Below are 12,787 nucleotides of genomic sequence, written 5' to 3'. Positions count from 1 at the left end.
ATTTCATGAAGGATTTCCAAGGTCTTGTAAAAAAGAAACATGGCTTAAAATAGAAAACAGAAGTGACAGCACCAAAAGAAATATAAATTAGAATGGAATGCAGTGACCAGGAACTGAAGGAAATTGTCCTATGTAGATGAAAAATACAGGCAAAACTTAATGGGTACCTGGAGGGAAAGGAAGAGATGGCAGTACTGAAGATCCACAAAGGGAAAACTCCCCAACAGTGGGGGATGTGTGTGTGGTGTTCTCTCTCAAATTTAACTTTAAAACACATTTCTCTCGGGGATGGCATTTGGGAACTTGGAAAAGCTAGTAACTACAGTGTTGTTCTCAAAATATAAAAATGAAGTAATGAGTTTGATAAGGCTCATTTTTATAAAGTAACATTTCTTAATTAAACTGAAGGGAAAATGCCCCCTAAGAAACTTTGTGTAAACAATTTTGCTGAAAAGGCTAACTTGTGGTCAGATACTCAGCCCTCCAAAGGCCTGCTTCAAGGATTAAGAACCAGGAGATTCACAGTAGGAATTCTTGATCTGTTGTTTATTCCTTTATGGCAGTGGTTCTCAATCAGTAAAGTGCTGTTTGAAAAGAAAAGAAAACCTTGTTAAACTGCCCATCCCATTCTAAAAACCTGTTTTCTATCTCCATTTTTGCCTGTTTTCATGGGGTAAGTAACCCCCACTCTAGGCAATTTTAAACTGTGGTTGTTGAGCTCACAAAATACCTTAACATGTAAGAAGAACTTCCATGAGAGTAGCTCCCCTGTACCACTGTTTAGCAGATCAGATTGAAAAGTTTAAAACTTTTGCATATTAGATTCTTTCAGAAGACTTTTAAAAAAATCTGAGGCTGAGGCCCCACATCTTGTTTTTTGGTCTGTTTCTAAAGCTTTTCAGATAGTTGTAACAATGTAGCCAGGACCTTGTGCCACAGCAGCTGGCAACTTGCAGAGGAGCTTTGGGGGCCCAGGGCTTGCAGAGGCACTATCAGCCTGTACCTGGCAAACAGAATTTTGGCGTAGACATTTATTCAAGGGAGAAAATTTCAGTGGATTCCCGAATGTGCCTGAGTGCCTCTAAAGTTTAGAAACTAGCAGTGTGGGGGAAGTTTTAGAATATCTGCTCTTTAATTACTGTTCATTAAGTGTCCTTGTGTCTTGTGGTCTTTTGGTGAAATCAGACCAGTCCACAGCACAGGTGCTGGCAGGGGCTAGTCACAGAAGTGCTCCCTTACTTAGCATACCAGTGGACAGAGAGAAGTGGACATCCTGCTGTGGCCTTTAAACAGCCCCAGGCATTATCTGGAGCTCTTGCTGCACCCACCTCCCATAGAGGGAGCCTAAGCTGTTGCATAAAAACCAGTCCGGGTCTCTTTCTGCACATTAGCAATATGATAAACTCCAGTCCCTGACACTCAGTCTCCCAGATCTCAGCTAGGATGAATATGACCAGGAAATGATACAGAGTTCCAGTTTGCCACAGAGCCCAGGTAACTGTCATGGGACACACATGACTTCAGCCAGCGCAGTTACCCAGGAATCTCAGTGGGGTTAGATTAACTTCAAAATGAGTCATTGAGCAATTAAATGCATTTCTTTGATGGATGAACAAGTATCAGTAAATATCCACCAGAAATGATATATAGCCTTAGAAAATATGAAATTAAGCTAGCACTCTTGGATTATGAAAATAAGAGTCATCTAATCATCCTAGTGATGACTGAACAGAACAGAGACAGCAGTTGAATAGTGGACCAAGTATTTCTACTGCCTTGTCCTGTTTTCAGTTTGCAGTTGAGGTTGGCTCTGAATTTACTGTGCAGCCCAGACTGGCCTCACTCAAGGTGATCCTCCTGTCTCAGCCCCTGGAATGCTAGGACTACTGGCATGCACTGGTGTGCTTGACACCACTGTCTTTTGAGATACGAGTCAGGTGTACCAGCTGATTAAAACATGTTTTTGTTTTCATTTCTTCTCTGAAATCTCAATCACAGAGTCAAATCTAGAAGCACTGTTTTCTTGGTAGTTTGTAAGAAGATAGAGGTTTCAGACACTGTGCCCTATAGACCTTTCATAAATGTTATTCTGAAGTTCTCACTACAAAGCTATGAGATCATTTTTATTCCCCTTCTTATGGGTGAAAAGTGTTAGGCCTACCCAAGGTCACAGCCAATGACAGTTACAGATTAAGACTTGAAGTGACAGAAAAGATACTTTGCAGGATCTTTTATGATCATGAAATCAGAAGAGTTGGGCTTCAGATCCAACTCAACCTCATGGCCTTGGGTAAGTCATTTAAGGTCTTCAGAACTCAGTTTTCACTTCCATTTATAAAAAAGATGTTCATGTCTGCATTCTCCCCCTCAGTGGTGACCACAGAAAATGTTTTAATTTGTTCAGCTAAACCCCAGTGAGATTGGCTTAGCTTCTGGGAAGCAGTTCGAGTAAAACACAGTTCAGTACCCAGTAACTATTGACCTGCCAGGGTGAGGAAGCAGACAAGGATGCCATTGAGATACCAGGCAGTGCCAGCTGTGCTGTGTTTGGGAAGCAGGCACCATGGAAGCATAGGATGCCGGAAAGGATATGCACGTGTTTTTCAGATTTCCAGCTCTCCTTAGGAGTGCTGTGGGGGAGCTAGACACGTAGGGCAGTCACGTCACGCTGGAGGTCTGAGGAAGGAAGCCAGCATTCATCATGTCATCCTCGGTGAATGGGATCTAAAACCGTAGCTGGCCACTCTATGGACAATATGATCCAGTCTCCTCCTGGGGTGGTGGGGAAAGGTGTTTTGAGGAGGGAACACGTGAGGGAGAGGGCACTCTAGGCTAATTAACTACAAGTTAATTCGCCCAGCAGCTCCTTCTCTGTCCCAGAGTAGTAATAACAGCATGCACTCACAGAGTTATGATGTCCTAAGAGACGATTTGTGAGAAGCATCTGATAGCCAATAGACATATAGTAAGCACTCTGTATATGTTGGCTCTTACGCGAATTTCCATTCACTCAACAAATGTTTATCAAGTGCCTGTGTCTGCCACACTAAACTAGTTCCTGGGAAACATGGTCTCAATTCTTCCAGAATTTATAGTCCACTCTATGAAATGGGTATTTAAAAACAAAAAAAAATCTCACAAGTGCATAGGGAAAAATCAGCACTTTAGCTAGAAGCTGTAAACTTAGATGCCTTAAGGGCAAGGGCAGCTTCACATGGGTGAAGCAGCCTGGTATATTAGGGGAAAATTAAATCTAGACAAGCGAGACTAGGCTTTCAGAAGCAGCATGCTTTCAAATGCAGAAAGAGGCACGAAGTGTTTTGGGTGAGGACGTTTGATTCTGTTGACTTGTAAGAAGGCTCCTTGTGAGGAGGGCACAGGTCTGAGACAGTGAGGCAGGCAGCAGGCGGCAGGGGACTCACTGACGTGGGCTAGGGAGCTTCAGGTCTGAGTGAGGGTGAAGCTGTGGGCACAAGGAGAGATGGGGGAGGAGGGGGACCTCATCCTACCTGCCCGTGCCGTTCTTTACCTGGCAGACGCTTTGCTTGAGTCCAGGTACCGCTGGTTACCACGGTGGTGAGCAGCATACCGACAGAGCCCATGTCTGCCATGGCTGTGGTGAAATGAAGTTTCAGATGTTCTCACCACAAAAATTAAGAGGTGATGAGTGTGTTAATGAGCTTGATTTAACAATTCCTCAGTATATACATGTATCATAACATCACGTTGTACCCTTTAAATTTCTGTCTACTATTATTATTTGTCATTTAAATATACAAATAGTAAGTTAGGAAACAGTAACATAGGATACCTGATTACCCTCTGATTCAGAATTGCAGAAAATCCCAGCTGTTGTAAGGAAACCTGCTTTAAAACAAACGAACAGACAGGACATCCTAGTTTGAATTCATTGGCCTCAAATGAGGCGGGTGAGCCTTGTCTCTGAGTTCTTTCTGCCTTATGGTGTCATGCTTAGATGGTTCAAGTGGGGCCTGTAGTTTGCCATGTGTGTTACAGGCTGAACAGATAGCAGTCCGCCAAGTGGGACTGCTCCTCGCCACTTAAATCATATTCCGTGGGCACAGGTGCACTGTGACTTCATTTGAATGGTGTCATGTACCTGTATCTTTTTCTTTTCTTTTTTTTTTTAAACAGGTGGTAACAAACAGGGATACACAAGAAACTCTCCTCTGCATGGCCTGTGTATATGAAGTTTCAAATAGTGAACATGGAGCACAGCATCATATTTACAGGCTTGTAAAGGACTGAACATGGTTATTTATATATATAGATATCTGTATATACACACACACACATACATACACACACACTCTCTCTCCATTATCGAATGACTGACTGTAAACCTCACCACACAGGTGGTGCCCTGGCCCCGAGGTCACCCCGACTTTTCTAAATCCTGTTTGAGTGAAGTCGTTTTTTTCATGTGTTCATATTATCATTGTAGCTGTGAAGTTCTGGTACAGTTGTAAAAAGAGAAATCGAGTTGTTTCTGTGTGTTCTTCAGATCTGCAGCCCACAATTCCTCGGGAAAGGTGAACCTTAGTAACCCATGTCACTCTGCAGAGACCTGTTACTTATTGTGGTAGAAAATATTAAGACAGAGCATTGGCCATGGGACATTTACTGCCTTTATACAAATGTATTTAGTTCTCCTTTTTCCAACATAAAATTCTTGTTTTAAGATACAAGTAAAATTAATCTTTAAATATAAATGTAAATTAGTACACAAAACTAAGAATCTTTAGACTTATCTTTGTAACTAATTAGGGTGGAAGTTATGAAAGAATGTAATTCACTAAATTATTTTTTAAATGAAATCTTTCTTTCTTTTTGAAACCAAATGTTAAACTATAGCCTTAAGAAATGCTTGGTAGAAATATCCTAATGAGACAAATTTGTACTTTTTTTCCTCAAGGTAAAAACTAATCTCCTAATCCATTAAACTCTTGAACAGATATTACAAAGGAAGAAAATTTCACCCCTTATCCTTAACATAGATAGTATATTTAAAAATGTAAAATTGTATTGTACTAATGTGATGATTGATTATTTAATGAAAAAAATATGGCTCTTTTGCAATAAGTAGATAAAAATACTGAGAAATCTAAACTTAAAATGTTTATAGTCTTGTGTGCAGTTATATTTTATATGGACAACCAAAATTTTTATCAAGATGAGTAAATACTTGAAATTTAATAGCAAAATTTTAAATTGGCATGAATACTGCACTGTGAGCTGCAAAGTATAGAGAATCCTGTGGCTGGGAGAAAATTTCATCAACCAAACAAATAAGAAAAGGCTCATCAGGTTTAGCATCTCTGCTCCCCAGAAAAGTCGAGCATCCTCACCAGCCTGTGGATAAATCCTTTCTTTCTAGTGACCCAATGCGCATAGGAACCTGCAGCGACTATAGCTGTGTGTACGTACCTGTGTGTGTACTGCATATGTGCACGCTTCCGTGTATACATGGTTACTCAGCACTCTTACTGAACATTGATTTGGTGTCACTCAGTTTGTACGGTGCTGACAAGTACTGTTTCCCAGTCTGCATCTATAGACTTAGCTATGTTCTCTCCTAGAACATCCATTTCTTTCATGTCTCTCAACAGGTGACATTGACACTTGTTTGACTTAGGTTTAAGAGGCCCTAGCTACTTCTCTCTGACCTTTTCAAACAGGCTCAGTCTCTTCCCAGGAGAGATTCAAATTTCCAATCCAGATATTCCAAAGTGTTGCCCAGGCAGGTTGGTTTCATGTGACCACATGTCTTGGGTTGTTTCCATAAGTGCTTCATTGTGGGAGAGAAGAGGGGACTGCCCCTCCACTTTCCAGAGGAAAATGGTGTTTTTATAACTGCTAGGAATATGTGAACACAGTAGAGCACGAAATACATTTTGTAAGTTGTAAAGAATTCAAGATTTTTTCACCAAGGCTAGAAGATAAAAACCTAATTCTGCCACCTCCAAGTAACTTACACATCCCCATCCTTGGCCCGCCACCTGCTCTGGCCTTGCTTTACACTGTTCAGACCTTAGAGTCATACAGGAGACCATGTAGCTGGCTTGTAGCAAACAGCATGACCCTGGACTAAGCCTGGCCTCTCCCATACACCTCCCTAGTCACTGGGAACAAAAGAGGCTGTACAGACTTTGTCATTTGGAATGCAAGTCTATTAGCAAACCAGCAGGGCAGTGCTCCTCTTGCCTCCAAAACAAGACTACCTTTGTTCCTTGTTCCAACCCAGACCTAGAAGAATTACCTAGCATCCCACTCTTTAGTGTGGTCTTCAGCCCAAGCACTTAAACAACTTCTAGTGTCATGACATTTACGGTAACTTCTGATGCACACACCTCTTAGGGATGTTACTTTGGCTTCTATTTCCTGCATATTTCATGAAGGGAACCCTCACTCTTCTAAGACCAGGACTTAGAAGCTGGTGCAAAAGTTCTCCTGTGGATAACTTCAGGAACAAGATGCCTGGCTCATGTTCCATGGTAATGGGGCTCTTCTGTGCCATTAGGAGGGCTCTTGGGGTTTACTTGATAAAGCACAAAGAAGGCTGGAACCCAGAAGGACCAGCTAGTAGATAACCCTGTCGTTGGGTCCCTGCCTAGTTGCCCACATCCTCCTTTCAGGGCCCTTGCAGTCGAGTTTTGGGGATTTGTATGAATGACACTGAAATTTACTTTTGGCTTTTAAAACATCTGTAAGACTTTAAAGTCTCATAAAGATTCCCCAGGAAACATGTTCCTTGTGTTAACCACTGGTGAGTTACCCTAAACTCTTGGGCTCGCTTTTCCTGTTTTCTTCTAAATCAGGCCCTTGGGTGGGATGTGTTTCCTCACTGCTAATCCACATGTCTTCAGTCCTGTGTCCTATGTGGTTGTTCCTTCTCCCTTTGTCTTGAAAGCTTCCTAAATGACAAGGATGCCTCTGCAAGACCCAACCACTACTCCTTTTTGGGTGCACTCTATCCTAAGGCCCCTCACTTCCACATTGGCAGGAATAAGTTGCATTCTCAGTGCAGAGTTTGGAGGCCATTTTTCCACAGGGAGGAACTGTTGAACAGAGCTCTCTTTGGTGGAATTTATTTCCATCACAATAAGAGATCTAAAGAACAACCAGGACTTCAGAACATGTCCAGAATCTCAAGAGTGTTCAGACGTCCTGAGACCAGGGTTTTTCCACCTCAACACTATTTGATATTGTACCAGATAATCCCTTGTGTGGGGCTGTTCTGAGCATTGTTAGGGGGTTGCTAATATTACTAGCCTATACCCAGAAGCAACCTCTTCCCCCAGTTGTCACAGGTCACAGGGTTTTCAGATGTTACCACAAGTCCCAAGGATGTCAACATCACTCCTAATCTGAAGTGACTGCTATGAATCTTAGGGTCGCATAAGCACATTGTCGATGGTTTTCCCTTCCATTTCACCTTGTGAAAGCTCTTTGCTGGGATCCTTATTTCAAGTCCTCAAGAAGCAGGTGGGAATATTAATCAAGTGACATTATGTTCATGTTTCTTCCTGTTTCTGGGCTTCTCTTAACAGTCTCTCTAGCTACAAAAATTCTTGTGCTCATCTCTGGAGAAGTTAAAAACCAGCCAGTCACTATCATCCCTGTTATCAACACCTGTTTAAAGAGCATTTCCGATTTGACTTTCAGCCCTCAGTTTACTAGGAGTTAAAAAACAAAACAAAACATCCAGTAATTTTCATTGTCATAAGCTCATGGATGTCATTATCAAACCTTCCTAGCACTTCAGTTTGTTTCTTCTGAGGTGATTCTACATTCTGCCTTCCCATCAGAATTGTTTGTAGAACTTGATGGAACCTTCAAAGCACTTCCTTTTCATCTTTAGGGATGGAGAGAGGGAGCCATCTGTTCCAGAAAAGGGTTTGTTGCAATTTTCTTTCCTAAACTGAGAGCACAGGTCGGTCTCCTTCATCCTGTGGGTGAGAAGGTTGGTACCCAGAGAGGACGCGGGATGACTTGCCCAAGTCACCTGCAGGCTGGTGACAGGAGGGTGAGGACTCTTTGGGCTCTGCCTCCTTACTCCTTCGCCTCTTCCTGCAGAGGCCATTCTTCTTTGGTGCTCTATGCTTACCTGATCCCAAGAAGGCATGGACTGGGTTGGTTGGACAGGGAGCAGTGCAGCAGCCCAGTGTCACCTGCTGCCCCATGGCTTGCCCCTAACCAGCCCTGGCCTTCGAGGCATCCACAGGCAGGTAGGAAAAGCTGATGAGCCTTTTTGCTTCCTCTGAGGAGGACATTACACCTGCCACAGGCCCTGAGTCAAATTTCTCTCTGCTGAGCATCCCAGCAGCGAAGTCCTGCCCTCCAACCAGCCAAAACCCCTGATCTGAGCACTTGGTGTTAAAAGTCTTCCCATGACTTTTAAACCCAAGGCTTCTTAAGGTTTCAATACTGTGGTGGCTTTCGCCGTTGTTTTTGTACAACCGTAAATTATTTAAATGTTATGAGCTGATGTCAGTTTTACAAACCAGGTACATATAATTTGTATTCTTTTGTATATGCTCTGGTACACTACACGTGTCCTGACGAAGGGTAGAGCTCATTCTGTCTGTCGGTGTTCACGCCAGTGACATTAGGGGTGTCTGCATTGCTTATTTCTTTGTTGATGTTTCTGTGGCAAAGCCCTGCACGCATCATTTCTGAAAAGCCTTAAAACTCGGAGACATTGCTTGTAGGTTCTGCAGTGCAAGAGGCTGCCTCAGAACCGTGAGCCCTTTTGTAAGCTGGAAGCATTTCTCTTACTACTGTTCCTTTTTGAGGATGTTTTCAATTCAGAGCTGCCAAAGCGTTCAGTAAGCAGTGCCTTAGTCATACGTTGGTCGTGCCGCCAGCCTTCTCACACCCGTCTCGTGTCTGCTCACGAACTGGCCCAGTCTTTGAAACAGGACAAGAAAAACTAGTTTTCATTATTTTGTTCCTTAAGCCCATTTTTCTCTGGTTCTATTGGAAGCTGGTGACTTGGTCTAAATTCTGAAACTGAATTCAAGTCAGTTCTTTGACCACATTCTCCAATGTCTATACCAAAACAAAAGGTTGCAACTCTGTAGTTTACTATGAAAAGTAAGTTGTACTTTTATTGTTGCCTTTTGAATTCATGACCAAATACTTAGCTATTTGTGAATCTTCTGCACTCTAGCATGAAAGTGCCTTTGGTTTGAGATTCCAGCTTAGAAAAGTGCTGCCATACTAACTAACGATAATTTGTAGAGAGACCAAAAATATTTTGAGATCACCATAATGCCTTTGGTTTACTGGGATGAGTAACTAGCCACAGGCCTCTGTTCACAAGAGCGTACCCGGGCTGCCTCCTGCTCTGTGGGGACCCCACCTGCGCTTACCCTGAGCACACCACAGCAGGCGGGACCCCCATCTGTTGTGCTGTGTGTGCCGACCACCAAGCGCGTCGCTTCTGCTTGTCACCAGCCCTGCGTCCATGTGAAGGGATTTCCGCACAGACAACAGAGCCTCGGCCAGTGGACAGATGTGAGAGCTTTCGCCTTCTCCTTGTGTCTGTGGAGTCTCTGGGGAAACTCCTTTCCCGCTCACACGACAGCACGCACTTACCTGGTTTACATGATATTACCATTTCAGAAGTTGGAACCCTCAAACTGAGATGACAGTGCAGAACAAAAAAATGTGTTAGGGTCGTCACAATTGAAGTGTTCTTCTGAGGGCAAAAAATGTTGACTCTGAGTGTTATGTGAACATGTGATGAGAAACTTCCAAAGAACACCATCTACAATTCGACCTTTTCAAAGAACGTTCCAGCCCCCGAAAGGGGCAGCTGTTCAGTCCGTGCCGGCTTTTATCCAAACCTTGTCTAAACTGGGAAAAACTGATAGAGGTGAGGAAGAGGAATGAAAGGGATGAGGCAAAAAAAACTAATGAAAGAACTAAACAAAAAACACCAGCCAAAAAAAGAAGCCAGGAAAAAAAAATTTTTTTTTCCTGCTAGTATTGATGTCAAAATAACATCAGACAACTTTGAAAGTTAGCCTCTCGTAATACATTGTTCTGTCTGTTTTTTTGGTGTCTGTAGCCTCTTTAGGCTGTGCAATGCTACCCCAAGTTGTGAGTCCTTGTGGAAGGTCATAAACACCATGAAATGAAAAGAAAAATTACTGTATATGAGTTGAGTTAGCTGCATGAATTCTGAATTTCACCCCATCAGGACTATACCACAACTTGGAAGAAATTAGTCAAATGTGTGTTTTCCTGCTCCTCTTTTGAGCTGTTACTGTGTTTTTGTTTGGTAATAGTTTCCTTTCATAGACTCTTTGCTTATATCTTTAACAATGAAGGTTTTGTGTTTCAAATGTATGCATTGCAAAGGTAGTTTCACTGAATTCACGCACCCTTAATAAGATGAAATATTTGTATTTATTGTCCTACTTCCTAAGCTGTAACTTGTTTTACTCTGTGAATCTGCATTGAGTCTCTCGTGTCACACTAAGTCATTTTAGTATTGGAAACGGCATTTACGCTCCCTCCTGTTTGTCACCAGGTGGGATCAGAATTTGTTAGACTGCACTGTGTTCTGGTTGACCCTCATCTGCCTTCCACGATGAGATGGCTCTGCTGTCCCCTTCTCTAAGAGAGGGGACAGAATCTAGGCATCAATCAATTGGAAATCAGTCCCTGATTTTTTCGTTTTTTTGCATTAATCATTTTTTGTGATTAGTTTTCACTGTGTAAATTCATGTTAACTGTTCTTTTTTTAAAAAAATGTGCATCTGTCTCCCTGTTCCTTCCTTATAAGATTTACTTCTGTATACCTTTTTTAAAAAAGTACGCTTATAATTGCAAACAAGGAAAAAAAAGATAAGTAAAAACAAAAAACAGTACGTGCCTCAAAAATTATAAAAATTTTTTGTAACATTTAAAAAACCTGAATAGCCTTTACTTCTTTAATACGCTCCAATTTTATGTAAATTGGTTTTTGCCACGTGTGTTTGTTCATGTTCTAAGCGACTTAATGGATTCTCACAGTCTGTGTGTCTCGTGTATAGAATGGGCTTGTGATGTAAGCGTGTCATCTGGTCAGTGGTTCCTTTGATATTGTACTGCTGCTGGGACTGGGCCGTGGAACCTGCCTTTGGGACATGGGTTCCTCTGGGGTTGATTGGAGAGATGGGGAGGGGTGGGCAAATTCACACACGTTTCCTTAAGCTATTTGCAGAAATCTTCAAAAGGCATTTGGTTAAACCTCTTGGCAGTACAGTATTCTTGTATTTGTTAACATTTGTGTTTAGGTACTGGTACCTTTTTGTTTAAAAATGTTCTAAGTGTTGGCTTTAAAGTGAATTTATCTTTAGTATGATAGTTATATGAAAACTATAGGGTTTGTGTGCAGAGAATTTTTTTATAAAGTGCTTTGTAAAAAAAAATATGTATTCTAGCTTTCGCGGTACATATGTGTGATAACTTTAATATCCATGACAGTTAAGTGCAATTATTTCATCACTCTAAAAATGCTATTTTTGTGTCAGTTCCTGCAGGTGTTTTCATGTCTTTGCAAAGTGACACATTTTGATGCCTTCTTGATAAAAGTGGTAGACATTTTGTAGCTTTCTAGAAACTTTGTATTCATACGTTATCAATGAAAAATAAAGAAAATGAAAGTGTGGGTCACCTTTTTTATCTGCAAAAGTGTGTGTTGCTGAGAATGAAATGTGCTTTATGTGCGGGGAATGAGGTGCTGGATGTGCGGAGAAAGAAGCAAACACCTTGCTCCATCTGATGGTTTCCACCAGGCCCAGTCCAGTAATGGGAGTAGGTATGATACCTAACAGTGCTTTAAAATCAACCACAAGGTAGTCCATCAGACTTTCTTTTTTTTTTTTTTTTGTCTTTTTCCTTTTTATCAGTACCAGGGATCAAACTCACAACTGCCTGCTTGCAAGGCAGGCGCTTATGCCGCTGAGCTAAATCCCCAGCCCCTTGACTTTCTGTGCCTCTTTAGAACCAAAAATTTTTCAGAACAGCTTATGTGGGCCCAAACGTACCCTGAGAAGCTATATCCCATGTACCACAACAGAATCTTTGGGCAAAGAGCACATGGACCCAACCATTGCATGTTTGTTGTTGTCAACCTGGTTTGCAGGGCACATACAGGAGCCTGGAGCAGAGCACAGAGTGGGGATTCAGAGGTAATAGCGTGATCCTCCCTGGCCGGTGTTGGTGTTCTTGTGCTATGGCCTGGCCTTTGTCCTCACATCTCTGAGGAGTTTGTGATCCACTTGTCTACAGCATACCCATGCACACCATCAATTCATGGTCCCTTGGTGCTGACTGCTGTGACCATTGTATTGGTACACTGCACATACACTGTGTCCTTTAGCCATCGCCATAGCCCCAGGGACATTACTGCCTCCAAACTGAGGCTCTAGAAGGCCAGCTCATCCAAAAGTTAGGACTAAGAGGTGGGGCCTTAAATAAGGTCACCCTAACCCAAGAGTTCAGCATGAACTCTTGGACACTGCATGTACTGTGAAGCAGCTAAGGCTAAGAGAGAAAAAACTTAAGTCATACTGACCTTGGGCTTCTGACACTGGGTGTCACTGGTGAGACCAAGTATATCCTGAGATACCTAGTATGAGACCAGACTTCAGAGTGTCTTGTTTCTCTATTTCTCTGAAATTAAAGCTGCTTGAAATCCTAGGATGCTCTAGAGGAGAGCGTGAACAGAAAACTAGCATGTGCTTGCCTTGCTAATAAGTATCTTTTCAGA

At 42.2% G+C, this 12,787-nt stretch overlaps 1 protein-coding gene across 11 annotated transcripts in view; it reads left to right on the top strand.

Moving 5' to 3' along the window:
* Nucleotides 1–11,688, top strand: part of Tead1 (TEA domain transcription factor 1) — a 246,989-nt gene extending 235,301 nt beyond the window's left edge. For all 11 annotated transcript variants that reach the window (XM_063251898.1, XM_063251892.1, XM_063251890.1 and 8 more), the window contains one exon: nt 4,156–11,688. In XM_063251898.1, coding sequence (XP_063107968.1) covers nt 4,156–4,269 — 114 coding nt within the window. In that variant the 3' untranslated portion in view covers nt 4,270–11,688. The remainder of the gene's footprint in view (nt 1–4,155) is intronic.
* The last annotated feature ends 1,099 nt before the right edge of the window (nt 11,689–12,787 follow it).

The sequence above is a fragment of the Cavia porcellus genome, unplaced genomic scaffold (genome assembly GCF_034190915.1).
Source record: "Cavia porcellus strain 051 isolate PalLab524CR breed Dunkin Hartley unplaced genomic scaffold, mCavPor4.1 scaffold_6, whole genome shotgun sequence".
In the NCBI taxonomy this organism is placed as follows: Eukaryota; Metazoa; Chordata; class Mammalia; order Rodentia; family Caviidae; genus Cavia; species Cavia porcellus.
Note: the sequence above shows the minus strand (reverse complement) of the source record. Positions and strands in the feature narration are given on the sequence as shown.